The sequence below is a fragment of the Nerophis ophidion genome, linkage group LG01 (assembly GCF_033978795.1).
Source record: "Nerophis ophidion isolate RoL-2023_Sa linkage group LG01, RoL_Noph_v1.0, whole genome shotgun sequence".
NCBI lineage: Eukaryota > Metazoa > Chordata > Actinopteri > Syngnathiformes > Syngnathidae > Nerophis > Nerophis ophidion.
The window spans coordinates 15,050,359-15,077,437 of record NC_084611.1 but is presented as its reverse complement, the minus strand read 5'-3'; the positions used below and the strand labels follow the sequence as shown (position 1 = coordinate 15,077,437).

The window sequence follows — 27,079 nt, the reverse complement described above, 5'->3', positions numbered from 1 at the left end:
GGAAAACATTTATATGTAATATATTTTGTCTTCCATCCATCCCATTTTATTGTTTTTATGAATTGTCCATCAATTATTAGTGTTATTAAAACATTTTTAATAACACCACCCTCGAACATTTTCAGTTTCCTCAGACAAGGAGTTGTTTTTTAATGTAATATTTGTCGAGTAGGCAAAGATTTGAAAGTTGTTTTTTTTTTTATATAAGTTTCACTTTTTTATGAAAACGACTTGTTGATGTAAAACAACATTTGACATGAAAACAAAAGGCTCCATAAAAAGTCCTATAAGGTTGCATTGACACGAGTCAGGTAATATTACTCCGCTACGGTAGGTGGCGACATGCACAATTAGCGGCGGTGGCGAGCCGCCATAAAAATAAAAATAAAATAGACAAAGAATAAGAAAACGAAGAAGAAGAAGAAAAAGCCGACAAAAAGGCTACAAGAAGAATAACAATAATGACAAATAATAATTCTGACATTATGATGGCCCGGGACTCTGCCAATGAAGATATTTTTGACTGCATCGTCATGGCGGATGAAAAGTGAGTTGCTGATTTAATTGTTAGAAAGTGTCGTCTTTTTCTTTTACATTCTGTCGCTATGCCCGTCATGGTTACGTATTTTGCGCATTTCGTCACGGTTCGAAAGTACCTCTGTATTGGAGTCACGGTTCGAACGTACCTCTCTATTGGAGTCACGGTTCGAGCGTACCTCTCTATTGGAGTCACGGTTCGAACGTACCTCTGTATTGGAGTCACGGTTCGAACGTACCTCTCTATTGGAGTCACGGTTCGAACGTACCTCTCTATTGGAGTCACGGTTCGAACGTACCTCTGTATTGGAGTCACGGTTCGAACGTACCTCTGTTTTGGAGTCACGGTTCGAACGTACCTCTCTATTGGAGTCACGGTTCGCACGTACCTCCGTATTGGAGTCGCGGTTCGAACGTACCTCCGTATTGGAGTCGCGGTTCGAACGTACCTCTGTATTGGAGTCGCGGTTCGAACGTACCTCTGTATTGGAGTCGCGGTTCGAACGTACCTCTGTATTGGAGTCACGGTTCGAACGTACCTCTGTATTGGGGTCACGGTTCGAACGTACCTCTGTATTGGAGTCACGGTTCGAACGTACCTCTGTATTGGAGTCGCGGTTCGAACGTACCTCTGTATTGGAGTCGCGGTTCGAACGTACCTTTGTATTGGAGTCGCGGTTCGAACGTACCTCTGTATTGGAGTCACGGTTCGAACGTACCTCTGTATTGGGGTCAGGGTTCGAACGTACCTCTGTATTGGGGTCACGGTTCGAACGTACCTCTCTATTGGAGTCACGGTTCGAACGTACCTCTGTATTGGGGTCACGGTTCGAACGTACCTCTGTATTGGGGTCACGGTTCGAACGTACCTCTGTATTGGGGTCACGGTTCGAACGTACCTCTGTATTGGGGTCACGGTTCGAACGTACCTCTGTATTGGGGTCACGGTTCGAACGTACCTCTGTATTGGGGTCACGGTTCGAACGTACCTCTGTATTGGGGTCACGGTTCGAACGTACCTCTCTATTGGAGTCACGGTTCGAACGTACCTCTGTATTGGGGTCACGGTTCGAACGTACCTCTGTATTGGGGTCACGGTTCGAACGTACCTCTGTATTGGGGTCACGGTTCGAACGTACCTCTGTATTGGGGTCACGGTTCGAACGTACCTCTCTATTGGAGTCACGGTTCGAACGTACCTCTGTATTGGGGTCACGGTTCGAACGTACCTCTGTATTGGGGTCACGGTTCGAACGTACCTCTGTATTGGGGTCACGGTTCAGTACATAACTCGGTGTTATGGTTACGGTTCGGTACCTACCTCAGTATTACAATCACGGTTTGTTACGTACCTTGATATTTAGGTCATGGTTTGGTACATACCTTGGTATAATGGTTACGGTATGGTACATACCTGGATATTATTATTCAATACCTACCTCAGTATTACAATTTGGGTTTGATACATACCTTGATATTTGGGTCACGGTTTGGTACGTACCTTGGTATAATGGTTACGGTATGGTATGTACCTCGGTGTAATGGTTACGGTTTGGTACCTAAATGGTAAATGGGTTATATTTGTGTAGCGCTTTTCTACCTTCAAGGTACTCAAAGTGCTTTGACACTATGTACCTTGGGGTAATGGTTACGGTTTGGTACGTAAATGGTAAATGGGTTATACTTGTATAGCGCTTTTCTAGCTTCAAAGTACTCAAAGCCATGGGTTCATGAATTGATTTACGTGGACCCCGACTTAAACAAGTTGAAAAATGTATTCGGGTGTTAGCATTTAGTTGCCAATTGTACGGAATATGTACTGAACTGTGCAATCTACTAATAAAAGTTTCAATCAATCAATCAATTGCTTTGACACTATGTACCTTGTGGTGATGATTACGGTTTGGTACGTAAATGGGTGATACTTGTATAGCGCTTTTCTACCTTCAAGGTACTCAAAGCGCTTTGACATTATGTACCTTGGGGTAATGGTTACTGTTTGGTATGTAAATATTTTTATAATTGTATAGCGCTTTTCTACCTTCAAGGTACTCAAAGCGCTTTGACACTATTTCCACGCTCACCCATTCACACACACTGATGGCGGGAGCTGGCATGCACGGGAGCTGCCCTAACCACGACCCATCAGGAGCAAGGGTGAAGTGTCTTGCTCAAGAGCACAACGTACGCGACAAGGTTGGTAGAAGGCGGGGATTGAACCAGGAACCCCCAGGTTGCTGGCACGGCCACTCTCCCAACCGCGCCACGCCGTCCTCTTGGTGTAATGATTACGGTTTGGTACGTACCTTGGTATAATGGTCACAGTTTGGTACGTACCTTAGTTTAACGGTTATGGTTTAGTACGTACATTTGGTATAATGGTCACGGTTTGGTACGTAGCTTGGTATAATTGTCACGGTTTGGTGCGTACCATGAAGTAATGCTTATGGTTTGGTACGTACCTTGGTGTAATGATTATGGTTTGGTACGTACCTTGGTGTAATGGTTACGGTTTGGTACGTAACTTGGTATAATGGTCACGGTTTGGTACGTACCTTGGTTTAACGGTTATGGTTTAGTACGTACATTTGGTATAATGGTCACGGTTTGGTACGTAGCTTGGTATAATTGTCACGGTTTGGTATGTACCTTGGTGTAATGCTTATGGTTTTACGTACCTTGGTGTAATCGTTAGAGTTTGGTACGTACCTTCGTTTAATGGTTACGTTTCGGTAACACGTCTTAATTGGAACTGATGCAACCTCCCAAAGGCCAAAGTTGTTGCCGCCTGGTAACCCCAAAACCTCAACAATCAAATGTGCTGAATCATCACCCTCTACCCGCAGGTTCCGCGGCGACGGGTACCAAGAAGGCTTTCAGAAAGGGACCGACCAGGGGCTGCAAATCGGCCGAAGACATGGGGCTTCTCATGGGGCGAAACTCTTTACCGAGGTGAGGTATGCTACTTTTCTATGATCCGATGCCTAGCTTCGTCGGCCGCGTGTATCACGGAGAAAATGACGACGTTGGTACCTCGAGACACGAGTGCGTCAGCTTATGAGTTTTTCATGATACAAGCTGTCGACGGATTGTTACGCTCGAGGTTGCGAGTAAAAATTGGGGTGAAGAGCTAACTTGGAACAGCAGTTGGAGTCAGGGGCTGGGCTGAGTATATCGATATATCGATACATTCGATATATCGCAGGTTTGTCTCTGTGCGGTATATAGTGATATTCGAGTATACGTTCTCACGCAGTTGCTTTTAGCTGCTGGTATTACACTACAGGCTCTTCCCGCTCTTTCTTGTCTCTCCTTCTCACAGACGGCAAGCGCACTTTCTTACATACGTCACATACGTATACGCCCTCGCGGAGCAGAGAGGTAGCAGCACGGGTAACGTTAGCTGTGGTGCGAGCGGTAATACGAGAGAAAGAAGGTGCGAATCTGGTAACAAATGAAGTAATAATTAATTCTCAAGAAAAACAGCAGGGGCTCCATTGTCTGGCGGTGGTTTGGCTTCAAGCGGGAATACGTCGAACAGACAACTGTAATTTGTCAAGTGTGGGGGAAAAGGGTTGCTACAAAAAGTAGCATTACTGCTAATATGTAGCATCATTTGAAAAGTCACCTGCTACAGAATGAAGAGTGCTTACTCCGCATGTCAACATCTCCAATCGGTGCCACACGCCCATACCATCAAAATGCCGAGGCAAACATTTCCAGATCAACGCCGTATGAAAAAGATAGTCAACAACAAAAGGAGAAAAGGTCCGCAGTAACCTACTCCATAGCGAAGGACGAACGCTATTTGATTTCCTATTATGCAGCTCATTTTTATTTGACAGTTATTGAAATATGTTGTTTGACATCATGCACAAAAGTGCACTTTGTTTCTTTTAAACAATTGTAGCGGCGTTCTGTACAAAAAGTGCACTGAGTATTGTTTTGATATGAAAGTGAAGTGAAATGCACTAATAGCTTGTTTTAAAATGTCTCCGACAATCTTGCACTTTCTGTTTTGAAATGACATGAATGATTGTGCCACTGCTTAATAACTGCTTAATAAATACAGTTATGGTCAATGGACTTAGTTGTGATTTCCTCTCTCTGCATGAAAGTTTAAAATCAGCATATATTAATGCAGTATGAATAAAAAATGTTTTAATGTAGACACATAGAATCATCATACTGCTGTGATTGTATGCATCAAATGTTAATTCAAGGCTAAGGCAAAATATCGAGATATATATTGTGTAGCCTAAAAATATCGAGATATTAAAAAAAGGTCATATATTGCTCAGCCCTAGTGTGGCTTATAGTCTGGAAAAATACTATATAGACTTGCATTGTGTATATAAAATGTTGATGGGGGAGTTTTGAAGATGTTTTCGAGGGACGTCAAAACTCCCATTAGCCACAAGTGTTTTTTCATCATCAGAATCCTAATAAAAATCATATGTGTTCTTGTCTTACATAAGGATTGTAAATCCAGCCATCCATTGTGTACCGCTTGTCCCTCAAGGGCTCGCTGGAGCATATACTGATAAGTAAAACCCCCCCCCCAAAAAAAGTCCAGTTTCCCTTATTATATATTAGCAAGTCAAGTTGTACTAAGCTACTAACTTCTTCCATGATCTGTTTGTTTACATCTGATCTTTTGTGCCCTAACAGATTTCCTTTTATCATGGCTTTGCTGTTACATGGAAATGTCTTCTTCAACGCGGAAAAGACAACAAACTAAAGTAAGTTATTTCGTATGGATAACCAATAGCAGTTATTTGGGCACTCATTTGAAAGATGGCAGGATCGGGATATTGGGATCGTTGTTCACTATGTATGTCTGTGCTATGGTTACGGTTCGGTACGTACCTCTGTATTATGGTTACGGTTCTGTACGTACTTCAATATTGAGGTCCAGGTTCAGTACGGGCTTCGATATTGAGGTCCAGGTTCTTTACGTACTTTGATTTTGAGGTCCAGGTTCTTTACGGACTTTGATATTGAGGTCCAGGTTCAGTACCTACCTCGAAATTATGGTCACATTTCAGTACGTACGTCGATATTGGGGACGCGGTTCAGTAAGTACCTTTGTACTATGGTTCGGTACGTACCCCAGTATTATGGTTATGGTTCAGTATGTACCTCGGTATTATGGTTATGGTTCAGTACGTACTTGGGTATTATGGTAACGGTTTGGTACGTACCTCGTTATTATGGTTACGGTTCAGTACGTACCCCGGTATTATGGATGCGGTTCGGTACGTATCTCGGTATTGTGGTTATGGTTCAGTACGTACCTTGAATTTGGGGTCCAGGCTCGGTACGTACATCGATATTGAGGACCAGTTTCAGTACGCACTTCTATATTGAGGTCCAGGTTCAGTACGTACTTCGATTTTGAGGTCCAGGTTCAGTACCCACCTCAATGTTATGGTCACGTTTCAGTACGTACCTCGATATTGGGGTCGCGGCTCAGTATGTACCTTTGTATTGTGATTCGGTACGTACTCCAGTATTATGGTTATGGTTCAGCATGTACCTCGGTATTATGGTTACGGTTCAGTACGTACTTCGGTATCATGGTTACGGTTTGGTACGTACCTCGTTATTATGGTTACGGTTCAGTACGTACCCCGGTATTATGGATGCGGTTCGGTACGTATCTCGGTATTGTGGTTATGGTTCAGTACGTACCTTGAATTTGGGGTCCAGGCTCGGTACGTGCATCGATATTGAGGGCCAGTTTCAATACGCACTTCTATATTGAGGTCCAGGTTCAGTACGTACTTCGATTTTGAGGTCCAGGTTCAGTACGGACTTTGATATTGAGGTCCAGGTTCAGTACCTACCTCAATGTTATGGTCACGTTTCAGTACGTACTTCGATATTGGGTTCGTGGCTCAGTATGTACCTTTGTATTATGGTTCGGTACGTACCTCGTTATTATGGTTACGGTTCAGTACGTACCCCGGTATTATGGATGCGGTTCGGTACGTATCTCGGTATTGTGGTTATGGTTCAGTACGTACCTTGAATTTGGGGTCCAGGCTCGGTACGTACATCGATATTGAGGGCCAGTTTCAGTACGCACTTCTATATTGAGGTCCAGGTTCAGTACGTACTTCGATTTTGAGGTCCAGGTTCAGTACGGACTTTGATATTGAGGTACAGGTTCAGTACCTACCTCAATGTTATGGTCACGTTTCAGTACGTACCTCGATATTGGGGTCGTGGCTCAGTATGTACCTTTGTATTATGGTTCAGTACGTACCTCGGTATTATGGTTATGGTTCGGTACGTACCTCGTTATTATGGTTACGGTTCAGTACGTACCCCGGTATTATGGATGCGGTTTGGTACGTATCTCGATATTGTGGTTATGGTTCAGTACGTACCTTGAATTTGGGGTCCAGGCTCGGTACGTACATCGATATTGAGGGCCAGTTTCAGTACGCACTTCTATATTGAGGTCCAGGTTCAGTACGTACTTCGATTTTGAGGTCCAGGTTCAGTACGGACTTTGATATTGAGGTCCAGGTTCAGTACCTACCTCAATGTTATGGTCACGTTTTAGTACGTACCTCGATATTGGGGTCGCAGCTCAGTATGTACCTTTGTATTATGGTTCAGTACGTACCCCAGTATTATGGTTATGGTTCAGTACGTACCTCAGTATTATGGTTACGGTTCAGTACGTACCTCAGTATTATGGTTACAGTTCAGTACGTACGTCGGTATTATGGATATGGTTCGGTACGTAACGCGGTATTATGGTTACGGTTCAGTACCTACCTCGGTATTATGGTTACTGTTCTGTACGTACCTCGGTATTATGGTTGTGGTTCGGTACGTACCTCGTTATTATGGTTACGGTTCGGTACGTACCTTGGTATTATGGATGCGGTTCGGTACGTATCTCGGTATTGTGGTTATGGTTCAGTACGTACCTTGAATTTGGGGTCCAGGCTCGGTATGTACCTCGATATTATGGTCACGTTTCTGTACGTACCTCGATATTGGGGTCGCAGCTCAGTATGTAACTTTGTATTATGGTTCGGTACGTACCCCAGTATTATGGTTATGGTTCAGTATGTACCTCGGTATTATGCTTACGGTTCAGTACGTACCTCGGTATTATGGTTACAGTTCAGTACGTACCTCGGTATTATGGATGCGGTTCATAACGTACTTCGGTATTATGGTTATGGTTCGGTACATACTTCGTTATTATGGTTACGGTTCGGTATGTACCTCGTTATTAAGGTTACGGTTCAGTACGTACCTCGGTATAATGATTACGGTTCGGTACGTACCCCGATATGGACGCGTTTCGGTACGTATCTCTGTATTGTGGTTATGGTTCAGTACGTACCTTGAATTTGGGGTCCAGGCTCGGTATGTACCTTGATATTTGGGTCACAGTTCGGTATTTGTTCTGTCTCTCTGTAATGTTTGTCTGATCTTGAATGGGATCGTGCTAAACATTTTAATTTCCCCTCGGGGATCAATAAACTATTTCTGATTATGTTTACGGTTCTGTATGTACTTCGATATTGAGGTCCAAGTTCAGTACGTACTTCGATACTGGGGTTCAGGTTCGGTACATACCTTGGTATTATGGTTACAGTTCAGTACCTACTTCAATATTGGGGTCCAGGTTCGGTACGTACCTCGGTACAATAAGTGAACAAATTGCCAAGACCTAAAATTGTTTGACTTTTGAGCTTTAATGATTCATAACTAATCTTCAAAAGCAGTGTGCTGATGAGTTTGTTGTGCACAAACTTGTACTTTGTTTCCTTTCCCTGTGTGGCAGAAAACGCCTAAAAGCCGTCGTGTCTCTTCTGGACTTGATCCAAAATTGCAGCTATGACGACCCACAATCTACTAAGCTGCAGGAGGATGTGGACAGGCTTCGAGGCAAATTCAAGCAGGTGCATACTAGAAGTACACAATCAGTTATGAATACCTGCCGATGGTACCAAGTTTGCTTATTACAAGCAAAGTTCAATCAATCAATCAATGTTTACTTATATAGCCCTAAATCACTAGTGTCTCAAAGGGCTGCACAAACCACAACACAAACCACTACGACATCCTCGGTAGGCCCACATAAGGGCAAGGAAAACTCACACCCAGTGGGACGTCGGTGACAATGATGACTATGAGAACCTTGGAGAGGACGAAAGCAATGGATGTCGAGCGGGTCTAACATGATACTGTGAAAGTTCAATCCATAATGGATCCAACACAGTCGCGAGAGTCCAGTCCAAAGCGGATCCAACACAGCAGCGAGAGTCCCGTTCACAGCGGAGCCAGCAGGAAAACATCCCAAGCGGAGGCGGATCAGCAGCGCAGAGATGTCCCCAGCCGATACACAGGCAAGCAGTGCATGGCCACCGGATCGGACCGGACCCCCTCCTCAAGGGAGAGTGGGACATAGGAGAAAAAGAAAAGAAATTGAGAAAAAGAAAAGAAACGGCAGATCAACTGGTCTAAAAAGGGAGTCTATTTAAAGGCTAGAGTATACAAATGAGTTTTAAGGTGAGACTTAAATGCTTCTACTGAGGTGGCATCTCGAACTGTTACCGGGAGGGCATTCCAGAGTACTGGAGCCCGAAATGAAAACGCTCTATAGCCCGCAGACTTTTTTTGGGCTTTGGGAATCACTAATAAGGAGTCCTTTGAACGCAGATTTCTTGCCGGGACATATGGTACAATACAATCGGCAAGATAGGATGGAGCTAGACCGTGTAGTATTTTATACGTAAGTAGTAAAACCTTAAAGTCACATCTTAAGTGCACAGGAAGCCAGTGCAGGTGAGCCAGTACAGGCGTAATGTGATCAAACTTTCTTGTTCTTGTCAAAAGTCTAGCAGCCGCATTTTGTACCAACTGTAATCTTTTAATGCTAGACATAGGGAGACCCGAAAATAATACGTTACAGTAATCGAGACGAGACGTAACAAACGCATGGATAATGATCTCAGCGTCTTTAATGGACAGAATGGAGCGAATTTTAGCGATATTACGGAGATGAAAGAAAGCCGTTTTAGTAATGCTTTTAATGTCTGCCTCAAAGGAGAGAGTTGGGTCAAAGATAATACCCAGATTCTTTACCGAGTCGCCTTGTTTAATTGTTTGGTTGTCAAATGTTAGAGTTGTATTATTAAATAGAGGTCGGTGTCTAGCAGGACCGATAATCAGCATTTCCGTTTTTCTTTATTCTTTTTCTAAAGTCGCCTTACTAATTTCATGAGTTGCGGGGTTGTGGTCTTTTTGGCTTGTTTTTGAGCGTGCAGTTACTTATTTGGCCTTACGTTTCTGTCCACACAACAAAGTACACACTGGCTGTTGATACAGTGGTACGTCAACCAAAGACCTTTATTGTTTTCAAAGCTCAAAACACCACAATTTAAATATGGAACATCCATCCATCCATTCATCCATTTTCTACCGCTAGTGCCTATCTCAGCTACAATCGGGTGGAAGGCGGGGTAAACCCCGGACAAGTCGCCACCTCATCGCAGGGCCAACACAGATAGACAACATTTACAGACCAGGGCCAATTTAGTGTTGCCAATCAACCTACCCCCCGACGCATGTTTCTGGCATGTCCTTTCAAAATAAAATCTAAATTTTAGACAACAAATATTGTTACAGTGCGTATCGCTTACGTTATTCGCTTTCGGTGATCATAGCGTTTTATCGGTGGACAGATTTTTTTATGCATCGGTAGACAACAGTGCAATGACAATAGGCTATACACAGTCCTGGTCAAAAGTTTACATACACTTGTAAAGAACATAATAATGTCATGGCTGTCTTGAGTTTTCAATAATTTCTACAACTCTTATTTTTGGTGATAGAGTGATTGGAGCACATACTTGTTGGTCACCAAAAAAAACATTCATGAGGTTTGGTTCTTTTATGAATTTATTATGGGTCTACTGAAAATGTGAGCAAATCTGCTGGGTCAAAAGTATACATACAGCATTGTTAATATTTGGTTAGTGAAGTGAATTATATTTATATAGCACTTTTTTTCTAGTGACTCAAAGCACTTTTACATAGTGAAACCCAATATATCTAAGTTACATTTAAACCAGTGTGGGTGGCACTGGGAGCAGGTGGGTCAAGTGTGTTGCCCAAGGACACAACAGCAGTGACTTGGATGGCGGGGATCGAACCTGGAACCCACATGTTACGTGTCCCTCGGCAAGTTTCACTTCAATAAGGCGCTTTTGGTAGCCATCCACAAGCTTCTGGTTGTATTTTTGACCACTCCTCTTGACCAAATTGGTGCATTTCAGCTAAATGTGTTGGTTTTCTGACATGGACTTTTTTCTTCAGCATTGTCCACACGTTTAAGTCAGGGCTTTGGCAAGGCCATTTCAAAACCTTCATTCTAGCCTGATTTAGCCATTCCTTTAGCACTTGTGACATGTGTTTGGGGTCATGGTCCTGTTAGAACACCCAACTGCGCCCAAGATCCAACCTCCGGGTTGATCATTTTAGGTTGTCCTGAAGAATTTGGAGGTAATCCTCCTTTTTCATTGTCCCATTTACTCTCTGTAAAGCACCAGTTCCTTTGGCAGAAAAACAGGCCCAGAGCTTAATACTACCACCACCATGCTTGACGGTAGGTGTGGTGTTCCTGGCATTAAAGTCCTCACCTTTTCTCCTCCAAACATATTGCTGGGCATTGTGGCCAAACAGCTCAATTTTTTGTTTCATCTCACCACAGAACTTTCCTCCAGAAGGTCTTATCTTTGTCCATGTGATGTCAGATGAAACAAAAATACTGTACTTTACGTGCCTCTAGGAAGAAGTTCCACAGCCTCCGAAGCAGAACCTTCAGGTTCTGTAACAGCTTCTTCCCTCAGGCCGTAAGACTCTTGAACGCATCATAATAATCCCCCAAAATGGATTAAACTCGCTGTAATATAAAGACAGTATAACATACATTTATAAACCTGGATGCATATGCAAAAAGTGCAATATATTTATCTGGACAGTAATCTATTTATTTTATATCCGCACCTTATTGCTTTTTTTTATCCTGCACTACCATCAGCTAATGCAACAAAATTTCGTTCTTACTTGTACTGTAAAGTTCAAATTTGATTGAAAATTAAAAAAAGAAGTCTTAAGTCTAAAGCAGGGGTCCCCAAACTACGGCCCGCGGCCATCATTACATTTGTTTTAAGTTGCATTGAAATAATTTTAAGTATATTTGCCGACATACGTGCAGAGAACCTGATGTTTTTGGTTCCATTTAGGTCTGTTCCGTCCTCGGCATCCAAACGGACTTCAGGGATTACAGAAATCTCGCTCAAGGGGCTACCTTCTAGATCTCTTCGGAGAAGGACCAAGACCTTGGCCAATGTCCGTGAGTAGCAAAGAAGGGCCTTCTTCAGTTCTCTTAGTCCCACATCGAAAACCCTTTTCAAAACCATGATCACAGATCCCAGGCACGATCAACAGTCCTCACTGGGCCAGAACCAGTTCTCTCGATCGAGTCAATTACCTGTTGGTCTGTTTCTGGTACCAGAGTTTACTCACCAGTCGTGAAGTGAATTATATTTATATAGCGCTTTTCTCTAGCGACTAAGCGCTTTACATAGTGAAACCCAATATATCTAAGTTACATTTAAACCAGTGTGGGTGGCACTGAGAGCAGGTGGGTAAAGTGTCTTGCCCAAGGACATAACGGCATTCATTGACTAGGATGGCGGAAGCGGGAATCGAACCTGGAACCCTCAAGTTGCTGGCACGGCCACTTCGTCAACACCGGACGACCATTTTGGACTCAATGTCAGTATTGATGGTCAAGCCAGCTCTCCTTTCGTGAATCATTGCTGAACACGAATAAGGACAATCACAGCAGGACTTTGGTTCGGACACGTTTTACGACGCTCGAAACGCAGCGCCTTTCTCAACATGTCAACTGAAATAATTAAAAAGGATTGTGTTTTTTATCAGATTGCTGTCAGCGTACCAGCGTTTTGTTTTGTTTTGTTCTCGCCCACAGTCCTTGTTCGGAGGAACCTCTTCCACAGGTCTTTGTTCACTACCACCGCTTCAAACTGCCACACACGTTTGACAGTACCAAGCGCCAATGTTTCGCACGACACATTTCATGGGCGGGACAGGAAGTAGTCGGCTTCAGAACATAGGGAAACGTTTAGGGAATTTGGCGTGGAAGTTGAGATTTATTACGTAAGTGCAATGTTACGTGTAATATTGTGACTTGAATGATAAATGGGTTGTACTTGTATAGCGCTTTTCTACCTTCAAGGTACTCAAAGCGCTTTGACACTACTTCCACATTTACCCATTCACACACACATTCACACACTGATGGAGGGAGCTGCCATGCAAGGCGCTAACCAGCACTCATCAGGAGCAAGGGTGAAGTGTCTTGCTCAGGACACAACGGACGTGACGAGGTTGGTACTAGGTGGGGATTGAACCAGGGACCCTTGGGTTGCGCATGTCCAGTACCGTGACACAGACAAAGCAGAGACATAGTGATATCATGAGTGTCAGCACATTTGCATTTCTGACTAATCATATATCGTGTCTAACTGGGGCTGCTGAAACTACCCCCCTTCCTTCAGAAGCAGCCACAGTGATGTAACCAGCGACCTCCCAAATAAATAGAGGAGCACGTGGGACTGTACCTTAGAGCATAGGTTGGAACTGTAACTAAATGTACAGCCCAATAAGTCTCTCCTCATCGAGCAAAATGTAACTCTGTCGCTGCATGATTCCTTGCTTCTTGTCTGTTTAATAGATGTCATCAGTGTTTGAACCTGACAGTTTCAATCGCAAACTGGTAACACCACCACCAAAGAACAGTTTTTGAGACATACACATAAAACGGTTCATAAATATTTACACAAATTTACACCAACGCATATCTAAGACATATTACGTGTTATATTGTGACTTGACATATTACGTATAATATTGTGGGGTCACATATTACGTGTAATATTGTGGGGTCACATATGTGTAATATTGTGGGGTCACAAATTACGTGTAATGTTGTGACTTGACATATGTGTAATATTGTGGGGTCACTTATTACGTGTAATCAATCAATCAATCAATGTTTATTTATATAGCCCCAAATCACAAATGTCTCAAAGGACTGCACAAATCATTACGACTACAACATCCTCGGAAGAACCCACAAAAGGGCAAGGAAAACTCACACCCAGTGGGCAGGGAGAATTCACATCCAGTGGGACGCCAGTGACAATGCTGACTATGAGAAACCTTGGAGAGGACCTCAGATGTGGGCAACCCCCCCCCCCCCCCCTCTAGGGGACCGAAAGCAATGGATGTCGAGCGGGTCTAACATGATACTGTGAAAGTTCAATCCATAGTGGCTCCAAGACAGCAGCGAGTCCCGTCCACAGGAAACCATCTCAAGCGGATCAGCAGCGTAGAGATGTCCCCAACCGATATTGTGGGGTCACATATTACGTGTAATATTGTGGGGTCACATATTACGTGTAATATTGTGGGGTCACATATTGCGTGTAATATTGTAGGGGTCACATATTACGTGTAATATTGTGGGGTCACATATCACGAGTAATATTGTGGGGTCACATATTGCGTGTAATATTGTAGGGGTCACATATTACGTGTAATATTGTGGCGTCACATATTGCGTGTAATATTATGAGGTAAAATATTACGTGTAATATTGTGGCGTCACATATTGCGTGTAATATTATGAAGTAAAATATTACGTGTAATATTGTGGTGTCACATACTACATGTAATATTGTGACTTCAAATATTACTTGTAATATTGTGGTGTCCCATATTACGTGCAATATTGTGACTTCAAATATTATGTGTAATATTGTGGTGTCACATATTACGTGAAATATTGTGAGGTGACATATGGATGTCTAAGGGTCTTTTCTGGGAAGCATTAAAGAGCAAAAGTGCAGACGTTAGAGAAGAAGAAGGTTCTCTTGAAGGTTGTTTACAGGACATGTGCATCATTACGAGACAAAGCATGTTGAGAGAAGATAAAAGGAAGACCTCACCACACGTACAGTAAAATACCTTTAATTGGAGTCGGTGCAGGCCAATAGTTTCTCCTATTTGTGTAAACAAAGCTGAAGTACGGCTTGTGCAGGATGGTGTACTTCAGAAAGAAACCAGCAGTGTTTGGCACTCGGAGAAGTCCTCAAATGACGAGGAATAAAAGTTCGACAAGAAGATGGCGATATGTGTCACGTCAGCAGCTTCCATCACCAGTGATGTCACAAATATGCAAATTAATCTCATCTTCACCCCTGCTTTGCTCCATCGCTCCTCAGGATTCTGAGTCTGGAACCATCTTGCGACATGTGAACAGTACATGGTGACTGCTGAGTCAGCGTGTCCTCCTGTAGAAGACAAAGGAGCCCACCAAAATGACGGACGCCACCAAGGTGAGCGTCCTCCAGCGAGACCACCCGCCGATCACTCCTTCCTGCAAGGCGAGACGCAAACATCAGTTGGATTCATCCCGCACTGTTGGTCATGGGACTCACTCACCCAGCCTCCCTGCTGGACCAGCCAATAGTAGAGCTGCTCTCTGATGACTTGCAGCACCCAGCTGATGATCTGGCGGCTGTTCTCCAGATGGTTGGTGGTCAGAGCCTTGGAAGACAAACATCACAAGTCTCAGCTGGGAAAATGTCATTTGGCTAAAGAGGGCCACCCATGCCGAAAGGCCGAGCTCAGAGGCTAACAGTTAGCACGCTAGCCGCATAGCGACAACATCAGTGACTCTTGGCTGGAGACCTGCAGAACCAGCTAGCATACTAGCATGCTAACATTAGCGTGTCAAAGGTTGACACAAAATAATAAAACAAAATATATGACTCGGGCGTACATCCGTTTAATGAGTCTAAGTAGGTTTGAATGCTAACATTAGTAACATAATATATATTGATAATATATACATAGGAAATATATGTATTACATAATATATATTACAATATATATATTGTCTATATACAGTATGCAAATATGTATGTATATGTATTATCTAAATAATACACATTGTAATATATATATATATATATATATATATATATATATATATATATATATATATATATATATTTATTACAAACGTGTGTGTGTGTGTGTGAAAAATCACAAGACTACTTCATCTCTACAGAACTGTTTCATGAGGGGTCCCCTCAATCATCTACCACGGTATCGAGCACAATTCTCTGGATAATACAATTAAGACATATATATATATACATATATATATATATACATATATATATATATATATATATACATATATATATATATATATATATATATACATATATATATATATATATATATATATATATATATATATATATGTATGTATGTATATATATGTATATATATGTATATATATATATGTATGTATATATATATATATATAGAATCGATTCAAATTTTTTCAAAATCGATTTTTTTAATTTTTTATTATTTTTTTTAATCAATCCAACAAACCACTATACAGCAATACCATAACAATGCAATCCAATTCCAAAACCAAACCTGACCCAGCAACACTCAGAACTGCAATAAACAGAGCAATTGAGAGGAGACACAAACAAACCAAAAGTAGTGAAACAAAAATGAATATTATCAACAACAGTATCAATATTAGTTATAATTTCAGCATAGCAGTGATTAAAAATCCCTCACTGACATTATCATTAGACATTTATAAAAATAATAAAAAAGAACAATAGTGTCACAGTGGCTTACACTTGCATCACATCTCATAAGCTTGACAACACACTGTGTCCAATGTTTTCACAAAGATAAAATAAGTCATATTTTTGGTTCGTTTAATAGTTAAAACAAATTTACATTATTGCAATCAGTTGATAAAACATTGTCCTTCACTATTATAAAAGCTTTTTTTTTTTTAATCCACTACTAGAATCTGAAAAATATCGTTTTTGAATCGAGAATCGAATCGAAAAAAATCGATATATTATCGAATCGTGACCCCAAGAATGGATATTCAATCGAATCGTGGGACAACCAAAGATTCACAGCCCTAATATATATATATATATATATATATATATATATATATATATATATATATAGGCTCACACAAGTTCAGTATATATATATAGGCTATATATATATATATATATATATATGCATATGTATAACATATATCTATATATATATATATACACAGAATATATATAGTATATACATTTAGTGGTATGTATTAGGGCTGCGAATCTTTGGGTGTCCCACGATTCGATTCAATATCGATTCTTGGGGTCGCGATTCGATTATAAATTCTGTATTCATTCAATACATAGGATTTCAGCAGGATCTACCCCAGTCTGCTAACATGCTAGCAGAGTAGTAGATTTTTTGAAAAAATCTTTTGTAATTGTAAAGGACAATGTTTTATCAACTGATTGCAATAATGTAAATTTGTTTTAACTATTAAACAAACCAAAAATATGACATATTTTATCTTTGTGAAAACATTGGACACAGTGTGTTAAGTTTATGAGATGTGATGCAAGTGTAAGCCACTCTGACACTATTCCATCCATCCATCCATTTTCTACCGCTTATTCCCTTTTGGGGTCGCGGGGGGCGCTGGCGCCTATCTCAGCTACAATTGTTCTTTTTTATTATTTTTACAAATGTCTAATGATAATGTCAATGAGGGATTTTTAATCACTGCTATGCTGAAATTATAACTAATATTGATACTGTTGTTGATAATATTCATTTTTGTTTCACTACTTTTGGTTTGTTTGTGTCTCCTCTCAATTGCTCTGTTTATTGCAGTTCTGAGTGTTGCTGGGTCAGGTTTGGGTTTGGAATTGGATTGCATTGTTATGGTATTGTTGTGTATTGTTTTGTTGGATTGATAAAAAAAAAATATATATATACATACATATATATATATTTTTTTTCTTTCATCTAAATCAATTTTTAAAAAAAGAGAATCGATTCTGAATCACACAACGTGAGAATCGCTATTCAAATTCGAATCAATTTTCTCCCACACCCCTAGTATTTATAGTGTGTATATATACCAGTAGTATATATTATATATAATATATATACATATATTTACATAAATAAATATTTTTATATATGTTTTATTATTGTATGTTTTATATATAATACATAGTATATAGTGTGTGTATATATATATATATTTAAAGTATATAATATTTGTATATATATATATATATACATATATACTGTATATATATATATATATATATATATATATATTTATATATATGTGTGTTTTTTATACTTATCCAGGGTGTACTTGCGTTCCACCCAAATGCAGCTGTAATAGGCACCAGCGACCCGAAAAGGGACAAACGGTAAAAAATGGATGGATGGATATCTATTTATAAATATATATAAATATATTTATACATACACAGTGTGTATTTATGTATATATATATATATATATATATATATATATACATGTAGTAAGTTTCATTGTGTTGCAAATACAATGACAAAGCACCTATCCTATCCTACATATATCTAGGTATTTATATTTATCTAAATATATTTGTATATATATGTACTGTGTATATATATTTACATATATTTGTATAAATATATATGTATAGATACAGTACATATATATCAATATATCTATATATATACACATATAAAGTATATATATGTAAATACATATATATATATATATATATATATATATGTCTTGATTGGATTATCCAGAGAATAGTGCTCGATACCAATATATAGGTGTGGGAAAAATCACAAGACTACTTCATCTCTACAGAACTGTTTCATGAGGGGTTCCCTCAATCATCAGGAGATTTTAAAATCTCCTGATATATATTTTATTTTAAAATTTCCTGATGATTGAGGGAACCCCTCATGAAACAGTTCTGTAGAGATGAAGTAGTCTTATGATTTTTCCCACACCTACATATATATATAGATACACACACACACACATATATATATATATATATATATATATATATATATATATATATATATATATATATCCATTATCTACCGCTTATTCCTTTTGGGGTCGCTGGTGCCTATCTCAGCTACAATCAGGCGGAAGGCGGTGTACACCCTGGATAAGTCGCCACCTCATCGCAGGTCCAACACAGACAACATTCACACTCACAAAGATATATATATATATATATATATATATATATATATATATATATATATATATATATATATATATATATATATATATATATGTATATACATACATACATCAATCAATCAATGTTTATTTATATAGCCCTAAATCACAAGTGTCTCAAAGGGCTGCACAAACCACATCCTCGGTAGAGCCCACATAAGGGCAACGAAAAACTTGCTTCACCAATTATTTATTTATTTATTTTTGTTGTGATTACTTATGGAGTATATTGTGAATACATTGAGAACAGAAAGTGAACAAAAGTTTTAGCAACTGTTATGTAAAAAAAAAAGGGGTAGGATTAAATAAGCTCTGCTTCTTCCTACTCCTTTTCGAACATGTTGAAACTGGAAATTGTGATGTATCATGTTGTATGCTTGCATGTTTGAAATAAACTCAAACTCAAAAACTCACACCCAATAGAACGTCGGTGACAGTGACAATGATGACCGTGAGAAACCTTGGAGAGGACCGCATATGTGGTCCATTGCTTTCGGTCCCCCAGGGGACCAAAAGCGGGTTTAACATGATACTGTGAATATATATATATATATATATATATACATATATATATATATATATATATATATATATATATATATATATATACACATATATATATATATATATTTATATATATATATGTATAAAGTCTGTATAATAAGTGGTACAAATAAGTATTAATTTACCTTGTATATGAGTCTGTATGCCAGGTGGAAGAGAGCCACGACTCTCCCCCAGTTGATGCCGTCAGCAAAGATGTTCCTGGCAACTTTCATAAAAATATCCTGAGCACAGTTCCCTTGAACCTGGTTGATTAGTCTGTCAATTGCACACACACAGACACACACACACACACACACACACGGTCGATCATTGGCATGCAGTCAAACATCATCTTGTCACTTATATCCGCATCATAGAACATATTTCATCTACCATTTTGTTGTTTACTAGCATAGCTTTATTTTTGTTATCAAAAATACTTTAGTAGCAAAGTTAGTCATTAATTCATTATTTAAATAGAATAGCAGCTTAGCACACATACATACATACATACATACATATATATATATACATATATGTATGTGTGTGTCCACGGTGTACGTCGCCTTCCGCTGAGATAGGCACCAGCGCCCCCCTACGACCCCAAAAAAGGGAATAAGCGGTAGAAAATGGATGTGTGTATATATATATATATATATATATATATATATATATTTTAGGGGTGTAACGGTACGTGTATTTGTATTGAACCGTTTCGGTACGGGGGTTTCGGTTCGGTACGAGGGTGTATCGAACGAGTTTGTAAACTAAAGTCTTAACAAGCTGCTCTGCTTTCTGCCTCTGTCTGAGCAGTGAGCACCCAGTATTGTGCCGCCTACACAACCATCTGATTGGTTACATACAAAGCCAATCAGCAATGCGTATTCAGAGCGATGTAAAAGCCAATCAGCAGTGCGTATTCAGAAAGCATGGGGTTAGTGCTCCGGCGTCGAGATGAGCAGATGTGTGTTAAGCAGGTGAGCGGCGGACATCGTACACTCCCCAAAATATAAAAAACACTTCCCAGTCACAACTATTACAAACATCACTATGAGCCCCTTGACCTTCTAGAAACTTAAACTGCAGCTCAACTCGCTCATAGTTGAGGTGAAGGCTAATAGCTTTTAGCGTTACGTTAGCTCATTTTGCTAAGTGTGTGCGTGCGTTTGCATAATAAAAGTCAACTACAGACTTCCCAAATGCTGTAATTTAATTAAGCATGATGAGTTGACTTGAAACTGTTTAATGTTGCACTTTTTATATGTAGAAGAAAGGTTTTGTCATTTTATTTAATCAAAGCAACAACTTGAGGCAGTTTAATGTGGATTAACGTGGGCAGAATTATTACGATGTTCCCAATGTTAAAAGGATAAAGCCATTGTTTACAAATTTGGTAAATAAATAACCAAAAAATTTATATTTTGTTGTTTTCTTCCTGTACCGAAAATGAACCGAACTGTGACCTCTAAACCGAGGTACGTACCGAACCGAAATTTTTGTGTACCATTACACCCCTAATATATATATATATATATATGTATATATATGTATATATATATATATATATATATATATATACATATATATATATATGTAGGTGTGGGAAAAATCACAAGACTACTTCATCTCTACAGAACTGTTTCATGAGGGGTTCCCTCAATCATCAGGAGATTTTAATGGAAGCATTCACATACAATGGTTTATATAGGGCACAGAGTGGGTGAGTACAGGCAGGCGTAGGGTGTGGTGATTGGCTCATGTGTTACCTAGGAGGTGTTTCCGTCTGTGGTGGCATGTTGAAATGATTTCACTGCGCTTGTTGAGGGATGATAGATCTGGATGATATATAATAAACAGTTTCTCTTTTAAGCATAGGTTGCATCTTTTATTGCCACTGTTGTAAGGTGTGCTGGATGCAAGAATTTGCCATGTTATTGAATATTCAACATTATTGCCTTTGAGGTTCCAAATGTGCTTGCTGAGTTCTGTAGAATTCCGCAATGTCTGGTTTCTAAAGGAGGCCTTGTGATTATTCCACCTGGTTTTAAACGCTCCTTTGGTTAATCCTACGTACGTGTCGGATGTGTTAATGTCCTTGCGTGTTACCTTTGCTTGGTAAACGACTGATGTCTGTAAGCACCCTCCGTTGAGAGGGCAATCAGGTTTCTTGCGACAGTTACATTCCTTATTGGTTTCAGAGTCGTTTAGTCTGGGGGTAGGCAGGCCTTTTGCAATTGCTTTGTTGTGGTTTGAAATGATTTGTTGTATGTTATTCATATAGCTGTAGCTCAATTTGATGTTGTTCTTGTTGAATATTTTTCTTAGGGTGTTGCCTTTGGGGAAGTGTTTGTCGATCAGAGTGAGGAACTTGTGGCCGATATTGGTTGAGACGTTTTTGCTGAATGGTGGATTGTACCAGATGATGTGGTTTCGTTTTCTGCTCTTTATATATATATATATATATATTTATAAAAATATATATATATATATATTATATTATATATACATACACACATACATATTTAAACTATATTGCCCAAAAAATATTTGGACACCCATCCAAATGATGAGAATCAGGTGTCCTAATCACTTGGCCCGGCCACAGGTGTATAAAATCAAGCACTTGGGAATGGAGACTGTTTCTGCAAACATTTGTGAAAGAATGGGCCGCTCTCAGGAGCGCAGTGATTTCCAACGTGGAACTGTCATAGGATGCCACCTGTGCAACAAATCCAGTCGTGAAATTTCCTCGCTCCTAAATATTCCAAAGTCAACTGTCGGCTTTATTATAAGAAAATAGAAGAGTTTGGGAACAACAGCAACTCAGCAACCAAGTAAACTGTTAAGAAAGGGGTTAGCGGATGCTGGAACGCATAGTGGAAATACTTTCTGCACAATCCGTTGCTGCAGAGCTCCAAACTTCATGTGACCTTGCAATTAGCCCACATACAGTACACAAAGAGCTTCATGCAATAGGTTTCCATGGCCGAACAGCTGAATCTAAGCCATACATCACGAAGTCCAATGCAAAGCGTGGGATGCAGTGGTGTAAAGCACGTCCCCACTGGACTCTAGAGCAGTGGAGACGCCTTCTCTGGAGTGATGAACCACACCAATCCATCTGGCAATCTGATGGACGAGTCTGGCTTTGGAGGTTGCCAGGAGAACGGTACATTTCAGACTGCATTGTGAAGTGTGAAAATTGATGGAGGAGGAATTATGGTGTGGGGTTGTTTTTCAGGAGTTGGGCACAGCCCCTTAGTTCCAGTTAAAGGAACTTTGAATGCTCCAGGATACCAAAACATTGTGGACACATGGTCCCAACCTTGTGGGAACAGTTTGGAGCGGGTCCCTTCCTTTTCCAACATGACGGTGAACCAGGGCACAAAGCAAGGTCCATAAAGACATGGTGTGGATGAACTTGACTGGCCTGCACAGAGTCCTGACCTGAACCCGATAGAACACCTTTAGGATGAATTAGAACGGAGACTGAAAGCCGGGCCTTCTCCACCAACATCAGTGTGTGACCTCACCAATGCACTTTTGGAAGAATGGTCGAAAATTCCTCTAAACACACTCCTAATTGAAGCTGTAATTGCTGCAAAAGGTGGACCGACATATTGAACCCAATGGGTTAGGAATGGGATGGCACTTCAAGTTAATTTGTGTGTCAAGGCAGGTGACCAAATACTTTTGGCAATATACATATACGTATATATACATATATACATATATATATATATATATATATATAAACCCCGTTTCCATATGAGTTGGGAAATTGTGTTTGATGTAAATATAAACGGAATACAATGATTGCAAATCATTTTCAACCAATATTCAGTTGAATGCATGACAAAGACAACATATTTGATGTTCAAACTAATAAACTTTATTTTTTTTTGCAAATAATAATTAACTTAGAATTTCATGGCTGCAACACATGCCAAAGTAGTTGGGAAAGGGCATGTTCACCACTGTGTTACATCACCTTTTCTTTTAACAACACGCAATAAACCTTTGGGAACTGAGGAAACTAATTGTTGAATCTTTGAAAGTGGAATTCTTTCTCATTCTTGTTTTATGTAGAGCTTTAGTCGTTCAACAGTCCGGGGTCTCCGCTGTCGTATTTTACGCTTCATAATGCGCCACACATTTTCGATGGGAGATAGGTCTGGACTGCAGGCGGGCCAGGAAAGTACCTGCACTCTGTTACGATGAAACCACGCTGTTGTAACACGTGGCTTGGCATTGTCTTGCTGAAATAAGCAGGGGCGTCCATGATAACGTTGCTTGAATGACAACATATGTTGCTCAAAAACCTGTATGGACCATTCAGCATTAATGGCGCCTTCACAGATGTGTAAGTTACCCAAGACTTGGGCACTAATACACCCCCATACCATCACAGATGCTGGCTTTTGAACTTCCCGCCTATAACATTCCGGATGGTTATTTTCCTCTTTGTTCCAGAGGACACCACGTCCACAGTTTCCAAATAAAATTTCAAAATATGGACTCGCCAGACCACAGAACTCTTTTTCACTTTGCATCAGTCAATCTTAGATGAGCTCGGGCGCAGCGAAGCCAGCGGCGTTCCTTGGTGTTGTTGATAAATGGGTTTGGCTTTGCATAGTAGAGTTTTAACTTGCACTTACATATGTAGTAACCAGCTGTAGTTACTGACAGTGAATTTATGAAGTGTTCCTGAGCCCATGTGGTGATATCCTTTACACACTGATGTCTGTTTTTGATGCAGTACCGCCTGAGGGATCAACAGTCCGTAATAACATCGCTTACGTGCAGTGATTTCTCCAGATTCTCTGAACCTTTTGAGGATTTTACGGACTGTAGATTGTAAAATTCCTAAATTCCTTGCAATAGCTCCTTGAGAAATGTTGTTCTAAAACTGTTCGACAATTTCATGGAAGCTGTTTTTATACCCAATCATGGCACCCACCTGTTCCCAATTAGCCTGCACACCTGTGGGATGTTCCAAATAAGAGTTTGATGAGAATTTCTCAACTTTATCAGTATTTATTGCCACCTCTCCCAAGTTATTTGTCACGTGTTGCTGGCATTAAATTCTAAAGTTAATGATTTGCAAAAAAAAATGTTTATCAGTTTGAACATCAAATATGTTGTATTTGTAGAATATTCAACTGAATATGGGTTGAAAATGATTAGCAAATTATTGTATTCCGTTTATATTTACATCTAACACAATTTCCCAACTCATATGGAAACGGGGTTTTTATGTATATATATATATATATATATATATATATTATATATATATATATATATATATATATATATATATATATATTATATATATATATATAGTCAAGAAAATAAGTAATTGAACAACCTGCTATTTTGCAAGTTCTCCCACTTAGAAATCATGGAGGGGTCTGACATTTTTACAGTAGGTGCATGTCCACTGTATGAGAGATAATCTACAAAGAAAAATCCAGAAATCACAATCAATGATTTTTTAACAATTTATTTGTGTGATACATCTGAAAATAAGTATTTGAACACCTGTCTATCAGCTAGAATTAGGACCCTCAAAGACCTGTTAGTCCGCCTTTAAAAGTCCTCCTCCATTGCACTGTACTATCCTGAATCAGATGCACCTGTGTGAGGTCGTTAGCTGCATACAGACACCTGTCCACCCCATACAATCAGTAAGACCCAAACATTCAACATGGCTAAGAGCAAAGAGCTGTCCAAAGACACCAGAGACAAAATTGTACAACTCCCCAAGGATGGAAAGGGCTCTGGAGAAATTGCCAAGCAGCTTGGTGAAAAAAGGTCCGCTGTTGGAGGAATCATTAGACAATGGAAGAAGCTAAACATGACGGTCAATCTCAATCGGAGTGGAGTCCCATGCAAGATGTCACCTCGTGGGTTCTCAATGATGCTAAGAAAGGTGAGGAATCAGCCCAGGACTACACGGCAGGACTTGGTCAATGACCTGAAAAGAGCTGGGACCACAGTTTCCATGGTCACTGTTGGTAATACACCAAGACGTAATGGTTTGAAATCATGCATGGCACGGAAGGTTCCCCTGCTTAAACCAGCACATGTTAAGGCCCGTCTCTAGTTTGCCAATGACTATTTGGATGATCCAGAGGAGTCATGGGAGAAAGTTTTGTGGACAGATGAGACCAAAATTGACCTTTTTGGTCATAATTCCACTATGCGTGTTCGGAGGAAGAAGAATGATGCGTACCATCCTAAGAACACCATCCCTACTGTGAAGCATGGGGGTGGTAGCATCATGCTATGGGGGTGTTTTTCTGCTCATGGGACATGACGACTGTACTGTATTAAGGAGAGGATGACTGCAGCAATGTATTGTGAGATTTTGGCCAAAAACCTCCTTCCCTCAGTTAGATAATTGAAGATGAGTCGTGGCTGGATCTTCCAACATGACAATGACCCAAAGAACACAGCCAGAAAAACCAAGAAGTGGCTTCGTAAGAACCATATCAAGGTTCTGGAGTGGCCTAGCCAGTCTCCAGACCTAAATCCATTTGAAAATCTTTGGATGGAGCTGAAAGTCTGTGATACTCAGCCAGAAACCGGACTGATCTAGAGAAGATCTGTGTGGAGGAGTGGGCCAAAATCCCTCCTGCAGTCTGTGCAAAACTGGTGAAGAACTACAGGAAATGTTTGACCTCTGTAATTGCAAACAAAGGCTACCCTACCAAATATTAATGTTGGTGTTCAAATACTTATTTTCAGCTGTATCACACAAATAAATTGTTAAAAAAATCATAGAATGTGATTTCTGGATTTTTCTTTTTAGGTTATCTCTCATACAGTGGACATGCACCTACCGTGAAAATTTCAGACCCCACCATGATTTCTAAGTGGGAGAACTTGCAAAATAGCAGGGTGTTCAAATACTTATTTTCTTCACTGTATATATAGATATGTATCCATCCATCCATTTTCTACCGCTTATTCCCTTTTGGGGTTGCGGGGGGGCGCTGGCGCCTATCTCAGCTACAACCGCTATATATATACTGTATTTCCTTGAATTGCCGCCGGGGTGCTAATTAATTTAAAACCTCTTCTCACTCCTGCGCTTACCAAAGGCATGTGGTAAAAGTAAACACGCGCTAATTGTTTTAAAACCTCTTCTCACTCCGGCGCTTACCAAAGGCATGCGGTAAATTTAGTTCTGCGCTTATAAATTTGAGTGTGATGTAAGGATACCATCATGAAAAGCACATTTAATAAAAAAATACCTTAATGTACGGGAGCCTGTGAAGGACTGTATTTTACGTTGGGGGGGGATGCTCCAATTATTCACTATTTACCCAATAAATCTAGTCTAAGAGAGAGCGAGAGGAGACGGCTTATATAGTTGAACAATTTACTATATACACCACATAAATATACAATAACCAGACAATAATAAACACATTAATTACACTCATAACCATGATAGCACCCAACTAAACTCTTTATAATGTTCCACACTCGCTCTCCAAATAGTAAACAGTCACAGGGGAGAGGGTCTCTTTAACAAACTTAACTAATACGTGACTAAACCCGCCGTTCGTGAAGTTACTGTGCAGTAAACTAACACACGTGCGAGCTGCGGTTAGCACACCCGTCCTATCTACTGGCAACGTGAGTGCCCAAACGTCCTAAACTTTAACGAGTGCAACTTATTAACTGTCACTTATAACACACTGAAATAGGAAGCTTACTGTGGTTATTTCTCTGAACTGCAACC

The 27,079-nt window shown here is 40.0% G+C and overlaps 2 protein-coding genes across 3 annotated transcripts in view; one reads left to right on the top strand and one right to left on the bottom strand.

Moving 5' to 3' along the window:
* Positions 1-376: 376 nt before the first annotated feature.
* lto1 (LTO1 maturation factor of ABCE1) lies at positions 377-12,521 on the top strand. The gene is made up of 6 exons (XM_061896972.1): positions 377-547; positions 3,384-3,489; positions 5,209-5,279; positions 8,354-8,471; positions 11,820-11,929; positions 12,268-12,521. The coding sequence occupies exons 1-5, from the start codon at positions 462-464 to the stop codon at positions 11,889-11,891; spliced, it is 453 nt and encodes a 150-aa protein (XP_061752956.1). The 5' UTR covers positions 377-461; the 3' UTR covers positions 11,892-11,929; positions 12,268-12,521.
* A 2,097-nt stretch (positions 12,522-14,618) lies between these two features.
* Positions 14,619-27,079, bottom strand: part of zgc:153993 (uncharacterized protein LOC767645 homolog) — a 28,896-nt gene continuing 16,435 nt past the window's right edge. For both annotated transcript variants that reach the window (XM_061896958.1, XM_061896947.1), the window contains exons 4-6: positions 19,467-19,599; positions 15,109-15,213; positions 14,619-15,043 (exon numbers count right to left, since the gene is read on the bottom strand). In XM_061896958.1, coding sequence (XP_061752942.1) covers positions 14,945-15,043; positions 15,109-15,213; positions 19,467-19,599 — 337 coding nt within the window. In that variant the 3' untranslated portion in view covers positions 14,619-14,944. The remainder of the gene's footprint in view (positions 15,044-15,108; positions 15,214-19,466; positions 19,600-27,079) is intronic.

Excerpts from the sequence above, each read along its gene's own strand:
- lto1 (XM_061896972.1), top strand. The coding sequence starts at position 462 with ATGACAAATAATAATTCTGACATTATGATGGCCCGGGACTCTGCCAAT. Across the intron at positions 548-3,383 it reads ATCGTCATGGCGGATGAAAA|GTTCCGCGGCGACGGGTACC; the intron begins GTGAGTTGCTGA and ends CTCTACCCGCAG. Across the intron at positions 3,490-5,208 it reads GGGCGAAACTCTTTACCGAG|ATTTCCTTTTATCATGGCTT; the intron begins GTGAGGTATGCT and ends GTGCCCTAACAG.